Below are 15636 nucleotides of genomic sequence, written 5' to 3'. Positions count from 1 at the left end.
CAAGCGTAGAAACTTGCGATAATAAGCTTAAATATATCAACTTTAATTTACAAGCACAACTTCCGGTGAGACATTTTGACATGTTTAATATTAACAACTACAAAAGCACGTCAGCTACCATGAAACAGTCAGTGAGACATTTGAAGTCAGTTTAAGTGTAAACTTGCGCATGGTGTGTGTTTGTGGATCCATGCTGCTTGCTAGCTGTCAAACAGGAAGACGGAGCGCGGCTCTGAAGTGAAAAGCGGGGAGGTTTGAAAGGGGAAAATAGTCTGAAGTGGAAAGTTAAAGGAAAGATTGTGTCGGCTTCACACAAAAACACAGAGACATGCACACACACACACACACACACACACACACTTGCATTTGTGCGCAAATGTGAAAACTGCTGAATGGGTGACAGGGATGTATTCAAGAGCCAAGGACGCATACATAACAAAGCCCGGAGCATGCACATGGACACATACACAAAGACACATGTGCGCACACACACAGGGTCCCCTTCCCGGACACTTTGCTCTCAAGAGGGCAGAAAAATTAATGAGAGTACAATCCTTTATCACCCTTGAGACAGAGAGAGAGAGAGAGAGAGAGACAGACAGACAGACAGACAGACAGAAAGAGAGAGAGAGAGAGAGAGAGTAATCCAGTGTCCTCCCTTTGCTGTGGTTGCCATGGGAACCCCCATCTCACCGTGGGAACTGACTTCCGAGTTTCACAATCCGCTTGCATCCTGTCTGGACTGGAACACAATTAATACACACACACACACACACAAACACAAACACAAACACTTACTCACACGCACACACACACACACACACACACACACACACAGCACACACACAGCACACAATAGAAAACGATGTCCTCCAGCACAACTCCTGCTGAAGCCTTCTTCATTTCCTCAGTGCTGAGGAGGGTCGTTTTAATCCTGCTCCATCTATACAAGTTACAGCAGCTGAAATAACTCTTGTGTTTCCATAAAACACACAAACACACACACGCACACACACACACTTACACATGCATGCATAGTTAAACAAGCTGGGAAGGGGCAGGGTCAAGGTGTGAGTGATGGATGAGATGTGAGTATTTTCCATGGTTGGCCCATCATTCAACAGCAGTGATGAAACACAGGGGAACGTCCTCTCCTCTGTCTCTCGCCTTCACTCACTCCACCGCTTTTTCTTTTCTTCTCCCCTCACAGTCAACCTTTCACTCTATCATCTCTCATTTTCCTCCACAGCCTTTTTCCCTTCTCTTTTGGCCCAATTATTTTCTCTTTGCTCTGCTCCTTCTGCTCTCTGCCCCCCAACCCCCACCCCTTTATATAGGCTGGTATAATTTCCCATCTTCATTCCATATCATTTCTCGCATTTCTTTTATTCCTCTCTCACCCTCTCTCATGCTCAGACGCTCTCCTTTCTCTCCAAACTGCATTTTGCTCGGCACCCTCCCCCGTCTGTTTGTACCATCACCACATGTGACTGCCCTTGGACAGAGCTTTAGTCTCCCTGTCAGAAACCTGAGTCTCAGCCAACGGATAAACTACAACTTCACTCAATAATTAACATTGTCAGAGAGACGGAGAAGCAGAAGTGAAACACAGATACAGTAAGGGAGAGATGGAGGAGAAAAAAAAGGGGAGGGGGGGGACAAGAGGCAAGAGGCAGGAGCGATAAGAGATAAGGTGAAGAAAAATGGCTTGATGCCTCACTAAAAAAAAGCACAGCTGAGCATTAGGATGAGAGGACGACTGGAGCTTTTAAGTGTAAACAACTGAAAACGTTAAGTGGCCTACACTGATGTTTTCTCTCCATAATTGCTTCATCCTCTTATCTTTCCATTCTTCCTCCCTCTAACAGAACCACCACCACCTTCCCCTCCTCCTGATCGTATCCCGTGGTCTCCTGCTCTTAAACTCTTTCTCCTCGAGTGCCAACACAGGTAATAAAGGTCAGGCAAACATATAAATCAAATCAGACCACATCACTCTGATCTTTCTGGCATCATCATCCACCCTTGGCGTGGATACACATGTTAAGGCCAGCGTGAGGGACCATTTTCATATGTAACGTTCATTAACTTAAAAGGATCAAAGCACAGAGACACACAGGCCGCCTGGACGCGGGTCTTTGGCCAGATTTTATTTATTCTTCATGCACGCTTGAGAATATTTTGCATTTTCCAATGTCAGTCCACTATCTCACATTACACCCTTTATAAAAGATCAGAAGTTGTAACTTATAGCTCTGTACATCAGTAACACACCATTAAGAAGAACAGCTTCTGGGCTGCCAGGTTGTAAAAATCTCTTTAGGAAGTGTAATATCCTCCTCCGAGATGACACCTGCTGGTCTTTGTAACTAACTCTTAAGTTCAAGTGGCTACTGGACCATTCTGGAAATAAATTCAGAGAATGTGAAACAAAACCCACTTATTAATAGCTCATTTGGAATTTAGTTACTGCAGACTTGACGGACTGATATAAAATCCATCCACTAACGGCTTACTGATATTGATACCTGCAACGCATGGGCTTATTACAAACTGAGAAACGTTCCTATGAATGAGTTCTTATGTAAAAGATATATATATATAAAAATATATTTATATTAGCCAAACAAGCGGCATGACCCTGTTAATGCCAATGTAGTTGGAGATCTGTTCTTTTTTTAAAGCTCGAGTACCTCTGACGCCATCAAATGTGAAAATCACATTGTTTTGAATGTGTGGTACTAAAAAAGTATCAATACTTTGGTGCTTTTGACAGCCAAACTATTTGGTTTGGTTTGGTTAATTTATCTCAAGAACTACTTGGTCCACGGCACCCAGAACATGGATTCTAATCCCTCTGGTGAACTGTCTTAATCCAGACTTTTCCTCTAGTGTCTCAAAGGCAAATATATGATGCTGGGGTTTTGGAAAAAAAAAAAAACCTAAACAAAAACAGCAAAAACTCTGAGTCAGTGGCTTAAAGGTTTATCAAGCAGGGTTTCTATGGAGAAATCAACAGTTTTGACGAAGGGAAAATCCAAGGACAGTGAAGGATTCATTTGTGAACGTCATAGACTTGCATTTGCTTTATTTGTAACTTTTTTTATTACACTCAAGTCTGTTTTTTCTTTAGATTCTGTTTGCCGCAGACCTGATTTTAGAAAGTTATAAACTCTTGATCTGCATGTCATTTAAGTGCAGTTACAGTTCGTATTCATTAATAAAATGTCAAGAGAAGTCAGTAGGTTCTGAACTGGTAATAGGACTCCTATGGATGAAGTACTATGTTAAAGTACAAAGCAAGTGCACTGATCTATAATGTAATGGTAAATGATTCAATCACCATTAAGAAAGCCATTCACGGCAGCTTGAAGAGTGCCTTACTACAAAGTGATATTGATCTAAAAAATATGCGGTCTGGGTGGGAATCCCCAAATGTGAACCACTGCGTATGAATGAGCAACCTGCTCACTGACTTCCTCATGCTCTTTGCTGCTTGGACACACACTTTCACTCTGGAATGCATACACACAGACTTAATTAAACACAACCCAGTTAAGCTCAAAGGCTCTCATGTGCAGCGTGTGCGTTTGTGCGAGTGCCAGCTGAGAGAGTGTCTGAAATGAAGGTGGGCCAAGTTAAGTTACTGTCAAGTTTTCAAGTCCTCTGGCTCCACCCCTTATGCGTGGGACAGCTGGTAACCATGGAAACACTTGCTGGAATCATGCTAATTGGCTGAAATGATTCTGACAGCTCACCCCAGTTTGAGTAAGTCCTCCTCCTATCCATGCTATCCACACACACACACAAACACACACACCTAAACCCAATTAAGAGGCAGGTTAGGAAAAGGAGAAGAGAGAGGGATAAACAGGACAACAAGGGATTGATACTGAGTAAAGAGGGATGAGAGAAAAAAGAAAAGAAAGAGCAGGAGAAGAAAGGCAGGCAGAGAAATGTGCTTGTATAGGAGTGACAGATACAGCTTTTCTCATCTTTAAACAAAAGGAAATGCTCTGAATGTTTCATGCACTGCTGAATAAGTTATGTCCTGTGTGGTGTGTGTGTGTGTGTGTGTGTGTGTGTGTGTGTGTGTGTATGCACGCGCTTGCTCCCACACCTCCTAACATGTGTGTGCGTGTTTCTGTATGTGTCATACGTTACACTTTAAAGGGACCATGATAACTGCCTCACGGAAAGCTCGGCACTTCACAAAGCAGGCACCTTGTTCCACACTTAGCGCAACGTTTTCTCCCAAAGAAACTGGAAATAACAGAAATCAGTGTAGCCTGGAATACAAGAGAATGTTATATAATAGCAAAAGCCAATTCTGTTGTTGTTCCAAATAAATTTGTTAGATGTGCAGTGCTGGGTGGATGTACAGTATGTTGTAAACATGGCACAAAGGAGGATGACTGTGTTTCTAAGAGGGAGGAAATGGAAGGAAAGGAGATAGGAAATTAATTTGTAATATGTGCTGAGTGCAAAAAGGCAGAAAGGAAGGCGGGGTCACCTCAGGAAAAATGGGACTTACAGCTCTTGGGGACTGCCCCCCCCCCCCCATGCGCTCACATTAATGTCCCTGTCGAACAACGTCCACCCACATTACTTCCCCCGCAGATCACTCACAGCAACACACACAGAGAAACACTGACAAACACACACAAACTATAAGTACAAAGTATCAAAGTACATATGAAAGATCAGATGAAGGGAAAGTAGCCACCATGTATGGACACGTGAATGGATAGGAAGGCAGACAGACATGCTAACACACACAAAAACAAACAAATAAGCAATCGGAAGTAACCGGGCCATAGGGGCAGAGATACGCTGTTGCCAAGCAACCAGGTGATTCCTCTAAAGAGCCTCTCCATGGGAGATTCCCTCGTTTGTGTGAGGGCATTCACTTGCGCGCATGTGTGTGTGTGTGTGTGTGTGCGTGCTTGCATGTCTGTGAGCATTTGTTTCTAAGTGTGTCCAGTAAGTTAGTGCTGACACAGTGAGCGTACAATGTTTCCGGGATGCGACCATGCTAACAGCACAGCAGGCTACAGAAGAGCTCAGTTCTTGGCATTTGTAGTTTTTTTTTTCTTTCTTTCTTGGTGTACATTTTATTTATTCAGCAATTATGTATTTATATTTTATAGAGTACACAGAGTGCTGACGGTGGCAAATACCCGCAGATGTGCACAGACGAGTGCACAATGACACGCACACACAAGCAGAGGAACGAACACGCACACACTGGCACACACACATTGAGTCATAAGGAGTGGAAAATACTCAATTTGGAAAGCCTTGACAAATCCCTGAGGTGTTGCTGACGTTTATGCATGCCTCAGAGTATTCATAGCTGCTCACACACACACACACACACACACACACACACACGTGTGTGCGCTGCAATGCTGATATCTACACACACTCACACTTTCACGTGTACAACAGAAATGGATAGAAGCTGAGACAGAGTGAGAGACAGGGTGGGGAATGAGAGGTGAGACGATGAAGACAGACGCAGAGCAAGGTTCTGGAGGTGACGTGAGTTTTAACTGTCTCTGACTCCTCCTGCTGTTTAAATGGAGGCCAGTAACAATGCTACTGACAGGTGACTGTAACCCTGGAGATTCATTAAGGCTTGTCACTATGGAAACCTCCAATCAGGCAAAAAATGTTAACCATCGTATCCTACAGCTAATGGGTCCAAGGAAATACTTGAGATCTTCCAAACACACACACACACACACACACACACACGGATATGTACAACAGTGACCTTCTTCCAGTCTCCCTTGTGTTTAAACATAAAGTAAACATCTAGGCGCGAGGTGCCTTGTAGATACAACAGCTTTGAGAAAGTGCAGAGCTGAAACACAAACAGACAATGTCTCTCTCACATTAGAAACAGAAACATACTAATGCAAACACACACACGTGTTCGCAGCGCTTCAGGTGGACTCCCGGCGGTGAAGGATATGGGTGGCAGACAGCTCGAAGGCACCAGGAGCGAGGCGGGCTGGTTTGGGTCAGAGCCAAAAGAACCACTGGTGCTAGAGAGGGGTATGGCAGCTCCTCCTTTTCCTCCTCCTCCTCTTCTTCCTCCCCGTCCTGCTCCCTCTCCTCTCCCTCAACTGACACATGCACTTTCTCCCCCTCCTCGTCCTCATCCCCCTCCTCTTTTGTTGGGCCTCTGTGCTGCTCACGTGGATCTGGCTCCTGGGTGCCTTTCATGGCCGTGCCGTGAACAGCCTGAACCTAAAGAGGGCGCGGGGGCACCGGCAGACTGTTCAGTACAGGGCAACATATGGATGCATGTTGGTGTATCTGTACGAATGTGTGTGTTCCTGCTGCCTTGTGCCTGGCACTGCAGCGCCGCAAAACCAATCGGAACTGCGCTGGCTGTCAAGGCCATCATCCTGTACACAAGAAACTTTAGCCTCTAGCAAAGAGGCACAAAAAAACAAACCCTCTGTTTTCGAGTGAAAAAAATAAACGACCTTCAGGAGAAGAATCACAGCCAGCAAGCTGTCCTGTGCAGGAAACATAAATCTAAATATATGCAAACGCAATTATTTAATAGATGTGAGCAAAGGTGCAAACACAGAGCCAGTGCAGACAACAGGAAGCACTTAGACCCCTTCGTTATAATCCTACAGCTGTATAATTCACAGATGACAACAAGCCATCACTGCTGATGTTTTTAATCCACACTGGCTTTAAACAATCTGGACATACAGAATGAAAGTAGCTTAGACGGCTTTTATATATTGCTATGAAAACAATGAAGCGTGGGGTTGGGTACCGATATTGTCAGTTCATCGATTTCTTCTTTCATATTTCGTTTATGATACATTTCCATTCATGGTGGTTAGTGTTACTTATATGTCATTTTCCCTTGGGCTCTAATTTAAGATAAAATCTCGTGAAATAGAGTGACATTGTTGAGCTACAGCAGCCTGTGGTTAATTCTTACAAGTACTGACTGGAATTTCTCGAAGCATTGGAATGTCATGTAGGAACTGTCAAATTGAATGATAATCTCAGTTTAAATAAAGAGCATGAGCGCAAGAGCAGATTCATTTCCTGGCTTCAAATTCTATTTTTTTTTTTTTTTAAACTTCATCACATTTTCTGCTTTACTGGGCAGTATGCAGTGGATTTTGGCAGGAAAAGATGGGACTTGGAGCATGTATTGTCACGAGCACACAGCAAACGCTCCCCACTGGTCCACCTTGTGCTCATTCCAATGCTTATCGATCCCCTGAGATTCTGGCAATTTGTTATGAAGTTGGAGCAAGAGCTGGATTATTTGGAAAACTAACATAAAGCAGAAGCAAGAAAATAGAAGTCTGGGCCAACCGTGAGTCCATGTAGGCACATAGACTTTGCCCACAGTGTGACAGGACAACAGGAGAGCTGACATGCAAGTTCACAGTGCAGAGAGGAGTGTATCTGTGTGTGTGTGTGTTTGATGAAAATAATGAGATTGAATCAGCCAGTATCCTTCGCTCCTGTGTGTTTTCATAATGGGCATGTAGCCTAGACAGTGTGAGGAGTCCAGAACAGCACAGTTTAAGGCTTTTTGTTGTGATTCAATAGTAGCTGTTGGGGAAACATCAATTAACCGCAGAAAAAGGAGAGCTATTCTTCTGCGCTGGTTAAAAACCTGCTGATGAGTCCTTTCAAAGCATTTTAAAAACTCATTATGAGCCTCTCTTACGAACAGCCCAGCCATGTGGAAATTAAATCATCCTATTAAATCTCAACCGGCCACCAGAACAAAATACATTCATACCTCTATAGGACCTCTGAAGCCCGTTAAATTAGCTGTGCACCCACCATAAATACATAAATTGCTCAAAACGCTTATCAAGAATTTAAACCAGCTTCATGCTCAATAAAAACAGAGCAAATAAGACGTCTCCGGTTGATTCAAACATTTCCTCGTACTCTGGGTGCTACATGCAGTGATAAATATCCTTCTCAAGGCCAACCAGTATCTTATTCCGACGACATCTGTAAGGCCATAGCATGTCCCAGCATTAATCTGGTTCGGGGCACTCAAGCAAAAAGCAGTCTAATGAATCCTATAATAAACTGCAAAAAATAGAAAGCCAAACAGGTCAGAATAAGTCTCAACATTTTGTGCTCTTATATGATGTAAAATAAATATATATGCCTATTATAAAGTATGATAAGGTCTCTAACTCACCGCAGGACCACAGGCACTTCACAACTGGCTATGAAAATATCATTTTAATTTTTTTTTACTTTTTGTGGAAGACACACCGCCATTGACAAAGAGCGACATCATAGGATCTGGACATTTTCTTTTGTGCCACGAACATTCACCCGGCGCAGAGCCCGGGACAAGAGAGCAAGGAAAAAGTACATTACAGCACAATAACCAAAAAACTTTGACTGCCTTCCTTACCGGGGAGCAGCGTCCATCCACTAGCGCCATTCACTCCGGGTCCGCCGTGCGCCCTGAGCTCCCGGAGCCCTGGTGCTCCATCTGAGAGCAGCCCGCTGGTCCTCAGCCTCCTCCCTCCCCCTGCCGATATCCAAACTCAGTCCGTCAGTCGGTAGGATGCAAATAAGAAAAAATGAACAGGAATGTGACGCAGAAGTTTTAACTACTGAGAAAAGTAAAGTTAAATTGGGGCAAGCGGCTTCCCGTGCGTCTGCGTCCCCTCAGCCGCTGGACACGCTCTGCGGTGACAGGTACCGGAGTTCAGGCACACCGGAGAGAGGGAACGCTTCGTCAAGCTAGCCAGAGACAGGACCGGAGATACCTATGTTTTACCTTCAAAATAAGACGGTCCAGTCCCGGAAGCAACACGCACAAAGTACCGTAGTCTTGAGAAATACTAGTAATTTGATATATTAATAAAAAGTTTAAAAAAGATACAGATTTATGCTTACTTTGTGGGCTGACGGTAATGACATAAACTTTACACAAATTTCACAGAGTAACACCAGTTTTAGTGAGCTAGCTGTCAAACCTGGGATCCAGTAATTGTTGACTAATATGCTTTAAGACAATTAATCTGGTACTTTCGCTCAGCTTTAATTTAGTTGGTAGAAACGAGAGGCTCGTAGCTTAAGTTATTCGGAGGGAAATTCCCATTGCCATCACGGAAACATGGCTGCCTTAAACAAAAACGAGCAGGGCGCTTTGTTTCCTTGGCAACCAGAAGATTGGGTGTTACTAAGCTAGGCTACATTAGTAAGGACTATGCACTGTTTAATATTTATATGTATATTTTTTTTCGGCTAAATAATCAAAGCCACTTTCATCCAAACTTTTTTTTTGGTTTTATTATTGAATTGCCGTTGTTGACCTAAATCACTCCTTTATGGTCCTCATAGCGTAATTCCAGTGAGGAACCGCCGCATCATACAGTTTAATGGTAAGTGAATCAGAATGACATGACACTGTAGCTCCTCCAGCAAGTTTTATTTTGAAAGTTTTGACTGGAGAACTTTATTCTTCATACTGGATAACTTGACACTGATGGAGCAAGTCAGAGCATGTGACTTGTCCCTTCTCCTCCGCCTCACGGAACACCTCACCCCAATATCCCTCTTTCTCTCTCAGCAGCCCGCGACCCCGGACAGTCTGTGTGTGTGTGTGTGTGTGTGTGTGTGTGTGTGTGTGTGTGTGTGTGTGTGTGTGTGTGTGTGTGGGTGGGTGGGTGGGTGGAGGACGCTGCTGTCATATGAGAGATGATGCTCCACAGTCACACTCAGCAGGGATGTCGTTTCAGTAAACCCAGAGGTGTGGCAGAGCTCCAGCACAATACCTTTAAATCTGCTTATGCTGTGTCAGGTTTCAGAGGACGAGGAATTAGTAATGAACCATACTGTAGTGTATAAAGCAGCACATCCATAACACCAGAGAAAAAGTGCAAAGGTGTTATTATCAAAATGTACCAAAATATAACAAGTAAAAGTAGACTAGCCCCTTTCACAAAGAGTTTTATACATGTTATATGCTTATTGTTAGCACATTCACATGTTATCAGTGTTGTAAGATCTGGTCATAGTGGATTTATTGTTGGGTGCTTTAACATATCACACCGTGTAATATTTCATAAGTTGATCATATGTTTTACTTTAAAATTGTAACCTCAAATTTAATAAAACAAAAAAAGGAAATTCCAAAAGTTAAGAGTAAAAAGTTAATTAATTAATGTACTGTTGTTACTTTCCAACATTGTCTATAATTTACCCTCAATTAGTTTAAATCTATAATATTAATATGTTTCTCATGAACTCTCATCAAAGAAAAGATATGTAGATTTTACAGTTATTCAGGCTAACTTGATACCAGCAAGGCAGAGAGTGAAAAAAGCAGAATCGGCATCTTTAATGTGATGAAACTCAACTGCTGCTCATTTTCCTGGGGGCTCCATTCTATTCCCTCAAGGCCCCCCGGCAGTCCCTGGATCCCACTTTGGGAACTAATATTAGAACGACAGTGTACAGTAGGTCTGAGCAAACAGCTTACAGGGAGCACTCGTCTTAAATGCTCTCCTGCTAATTTTTTAATATCTACATATGGCCTCCAAGTAATTTTCTGGGGATGGTTTGTTTGATGTTTAGACTCCATTAGACATAAGTCCCACAGTGTCTCTGGGAGGCTATAATGCTCGTTACATGCCAAAAAACAAATTTGGATGGATTAAAAATAGAAAGACAACTTCGCTATTCCTGGATTCTTCTAGAAGGATGGAAAATTTAAATTTTGCTGTGCAGGAAGAAAGCCACGTTGCTACCTAAATCAAAGGAGTTCATCCTCTGTGCAGTGGCCATTTCAGCTCTGTATGGCAGGGGTTTGTTCAGACTCAACGTGAGGCAGATTTTAGTGAAAGTGCAACTTGATACAAGATGCAAGAAGTCAGAAAAAGGGGAAAGAGATTGGAGGAAATTCAAAGAAATACCTGAAGATTTTGCTGAGTTTTTATATCAGTTACCCAAAACGACACACGGTGATGTTGCTAATTGTCTACAGCTAACATCTGTACAGTTGGTACTTTGGTTGTTTGGGACAAATAAATGCATATTGTAAAAACACTAAAGTATGTAGGCCTTAATTTGTGCAAATCATGCAATCATGAAAATTAGCTTCATGCTCTGTCAATTTGCATAAATTTATCAGCCTTAGCTGTAAGCCCATTCAGAGCAAAACTAGGAACTGAAATGTTACATGCTACATGTTAGCATGCACACAGTTAGCTTGTATAATAGTAAGTAATATTTAGCTTTTAGTCAGCTAAAATGATCTTAGCTTACAAGTTTCAGCATTCACGCTTGTTAACTTGTTAACATTCACCATGTTTGTGTAATGTGCCAACCTTTAGATTGTTAGCTTGCCAACTTTTACATGTTAGCATGCTATGACATCATTCATCTCGAAGTACAAGTAAGGCTGATGGGAATGTGGTCGTGACTGTACAGCAGGCTTACCGTGATGCATTTAAAATGTGACTAAAAGAGTGGTAAAACATAAATGCAGATGCTTCCATGCAGGAGTTTTACCAGTAGAGTTTCATGTTCATCTACCCCAAAGAGCAGTTAAGCTATTCTGGAGACCCGAGCTGGCCCAACACCTTATTAAGACACTTCATATTTCTTCCCCATTTGTACCTTGTCACAAACTAAAGTGGACAAGTGGACATTGTTATATTGATAGTGCTCGACTAGTATGGGGATTACGTAAGTCAAACTGAGTCATCCTTGAGGGCTACAAATGCCTACACTAAACTGTCAATGTACTTGTACTGCAACAGTCTGTCGGATTTGCCGCCTGATAGACCAACAGATTCTCTGGCAGTGCAGCTAAAAAAGATTAGCTTTTCGCTCAGGGTAGGGAAACACCGTGCAATACCCAATCAACGCCCACAGCAGACAGACTCCTCGCAGCTATCATAACTCTTAACAGCAGCAGCGTACATCAAACGCATCTAACACAACAGAGTTTAAGATATCTAGGACGCATTCAACCACACAAACACTCAGGCAGACCTCTCTTACTCCCTCCCTGAGAAGAAAGCTGATGAGAATTGTCGGAAGCCACTTTGCACGTGTGCGCCTGTGTGTGCATTGGTAGTAATCGGTTATTATTGGGTCTCCCTGGCTGTGTGTGTTTCTACTCCCACTCCCGTTCGTCTTCCTCTCCTTCCAGCTCGTCTCATCCCTCTCAACACTTACTGTCTCGTGTAACTCATGCAAGACTCTTTCTGCTCCACAGGATCATTTCATGCATTTTTTACTCCAGCTCTGTCACTGTGGTGTGTTCAAATGATGGTTTACATTAGTCACTGAAATACACACACACACACTGACACACACACACAGACAGAAATACATTCCCTCTGTTATCAGTTGAGGATGGGTATCTAGGCCAAACATTATTATCAGTGTGTGGTAGGCACCCCTTGGGTGTGTTGCCATGGTGACCATCACATAACATTATATATGGGGAAGTGTTTTATTCCATGCCATTGTCACAAATACGCACACACTTACTGTGGGAATTCGATTACCGATCAATAATCCTGATCAGTCATTGAAATTGCCATGACAACCACCTGAGGGCACATCCTGATGCAAGGCTCAAACACACATACTGTACACACACACACGCACACACAGACACTCACATGTGGGCTGAAACACATGAGCCGTGTAATGCTGAGCCTGCCTACTACTTTACTTGACCTCGTTACAGTAATTGTACATGAAGAGGTTACCACATCACGACCACACATACCCGCACCTACACGTGCACGCGCGCACACACACACACACACACACAGAGCTTCATCTGTGGTGTCAGTGTCACCTTCCTAAAGTTTCAGTTTTCAGAGCAGAGGGACCAAGGAGACAACAGTAATTATCTGTCTCTGTTGACAGCAAATCTGTCTTTTCTACCTCTGAGTCTTTATCTTAATGTTTATTTACACAGTGGGAAGCATTTGTGGTACAGTCAAAGGTACAAAGACCATCAATAAAATGCATATGGTTCCCCACTGGTAAGAGATGAAGCACAAAAATGGGATCTTTCTTCTATCTTTTTAAGGTAGCTGGGGCATATTAGATGATGGTGTATGTAGTTTAAAATTACAAAAAAAAACCCTTCACTTTTTGTTTAAAACAATGTCATTCTTGAGTGTCATGTGGTGTTTGTAAAGTGGAAATGTTGGTCACTTTTGTACAGACTGAACTATCAGAACAGCTACTGGGGGGATTGATATTAAATTTTGAGTGGCTACATGTTTCCCAGACCAAATAACCGTGACGACATTGACTTTTACCTGACTTTTCCCCGAGTGCCACCATGAGGTTGGCATTTGTGGACTCAAGCAAAATGTCTTGGAGGTATTAGTACTGGAGGGATTAGTGTGGATTTTGGTACAGGCATTGATGTTTTCCTCTGGAAGAGTTACAACACCTTTAATCTATCACAATCATTAGAGCAAAATTTTAATGTGTCCAGTTTGGTTTTGGGATAAAAATACCTGCAAAGCTACTGATTTTCCCATCATCCTCAGCTGTGCTTTGTATTTAGTGCTAATGAGCTGACTCAGTAAACTAAAATGTTGATTATATTTGCCAAACAAGCATATTATATTGAGAGGTGTTTCTAATACTTTCTCTACATACATTTATATAAATGGTTTTTCTGTCATATTATCCTGTAACAGTATTACCACACCCTGTATTTCTGAATCTATGGGATAGTCCTTAGTTCTTAGTCTAAGTAACGTTTTCAGCATCGTGACAATCTGCTCATACTCAGATATTTTACTGTAGTTTTTACAAACTGGAGGGATTCTACCATACAGAAACATGACCGGCTCACTCTTTTTATTAGTTGTAGAAATCACATGAATCTGCCAGACAACACATTTCCACACTCCTCTCTCTCCCTCTGCTTTTTCTGCACCATGTTTGTAAGCATAAATGCACAGCGGTCCATACAAGCGCATGGGCAATCATGCACACAGAGCCAGCGTCTTCCATAGACATTACATTTATGATAGAGGATAAGAGAGAGTTAGCTTGTGAAGCAGTCAGCGGAGAAACATCTTTTCTGACAATCGGACGAAGTGAAGTTGCTTAGCAACCTTTGGCCTTGATGACAGGAAATGATGTCATGCTTGTAAGACAAAACACAGGCAGACACACAAACACACGGGCACATAACAGGTGCACACATGCGCACACACGTGTGGACACACAGACACACGCCCATGCAAAATGGTAGATGGCAGGAATGAGCTGTGATGATAATCTGGGCAGAGGTTGAAACAATATATTAATCTTCTCTAATGGTCTCACTGATCTGAGTGCATTAAGGATGACCTTAAATATATATATATATATATATATATACACACACACACACACACACACACAGAGAGAGACATACACAAACCCATACAATGCATGGACTAAGCTGAGAATGTGCTTTTATGTACTGCAGCTGGAGGAAAAATATATCTGCTGCCCTCTCATTTCTCAGTGTTCCCTCACCCTGTCTGTGAACCCATCTCCTGCCTTCAGCCTGTTTTATTTGTGATCCACCAGTCACGGCGTCTCTCCGACCCGGTACGCACACACTCAGACACAAACAGACACAAGCTTATTGCTGTGTGCTGTGGGACAAAGACAGAGCTTATATTCTGGATCTGAGACACAGAAGAGAAGATTTTCAGTGTTTATCTGCTTCACTCCCCCTGTCTAAAAGTTGTAGGACTTACAGCGCCACACAGTGGTCAGTCTGCCTCACCGCACTTGTTTCCCTCTGGGACGACTGAACTTTAATTATTCATGTCTGTGAAGGAATGAGCTGCCAAAGACCCTGAAACTCACCACTGTGTCAGAGGAACTGCTTTCGAGGACATAATTCAGTTATTTCCAAATATATCTGACACTTCATGTGCTACAGTACATCTTTTATCACTTGCAGTGGTGGACATTCACCTAAGAACTGTACTTATGTACAGTTTTGAGGTACTCTACTCAAGTGTTTCTGTTTTCTTAATACTTTTACTTCACTAAAGTTCAGAGGCAATGAGCACATGAACACGTGTGAAGAGCACATTCATTATAAAACATATGATATTCTGAAATATACTGCAAAATGAGTACTTTTATTTTGGGTATTCAAAGTTTATTTTGATGCTAATACTTTTGTACTTCTTAAAAAAAATTAAATGCATGACTTCCACTTGCGACTTGAATATTTCTACTGTTGTACTGATACTCCGTCCATGACCTGAGTACTTCTTCCCCCTCTGGTGGTATGTGCTGCTTATATATTTTCCCCACTTGTCCCACTTCTGTTTATACAGCAGCACATAATTAATGAATCATTTCAAAGCATGTAGTTATTATGTCCATGTTGCTGTAACTGCATAAATTACAATTCACATTAAAGCTGGTTAATAGTAGAAGAAAAAACAACAACCCATAGAAAACTATGATATACTTTGATGTATTTTTGTATCAAGCTTAAATGAAATAATTTCTATTATAATAGTAGTTTAAATGTGATTCTATCTATCTATCTTCTTAATTAACCCAGATATATAAATAGTACATTTCAATTAGAGTAATGCA

The 15636-nt window shown here is 42.2% G+C and overlaps 1 protein-coding gene across 1 annotated transcript in view; it reads right to left on the bottom strand.

Annotated features, from left to right (window-relative positions):
- The window catches only part of LOC124049904 (voltage-dependent T-type calcium channel subunit alpha-1H-like), a 40168-nt gene extending 30704 nt beyond the window's left edge, over positions 1–9464 (bottom strand). The window contains exons 1-3 of the mRNA XM_046372020.1: positions 8810–9464; positions 8438–8557; positions 5981–6258 (exon numbers count right to left, since the gene is read on the bottom strand). Of these exons, the coding sequence (XP_046227976.1) occupies positions 5981–6258; positions 8438–8467 (308 nt within the window). The 5' untranslated portion in view covers positions 8468–8557; positions 8810–9464. The remainder of the gene's footprint in view (positions 1–5980; positions 6259–8437; positions 8558–8809) is intronic.
- Between the last annotated feature and the right edge of the window lie 6172 nt (positions 9465–15636).

This window comes from Scatophagus argus, chromosome 2, assembly GCF_020382885.2.
Source record: "Scatophagus argus isolate fScaArg1 chromosome 2, fScaArg1.pri, whole genome shotgun sequence".
Classification (NCBI taxonomy): domain Eukaryota; kingdom Metazoa; phylum Chordata; class Actinopteri; family Scatophagidae; genus Scatophagus; species Scatophagus argus.
This window is presented reverse-complemented; position numbering and strand designations above follow the sequence as displayed.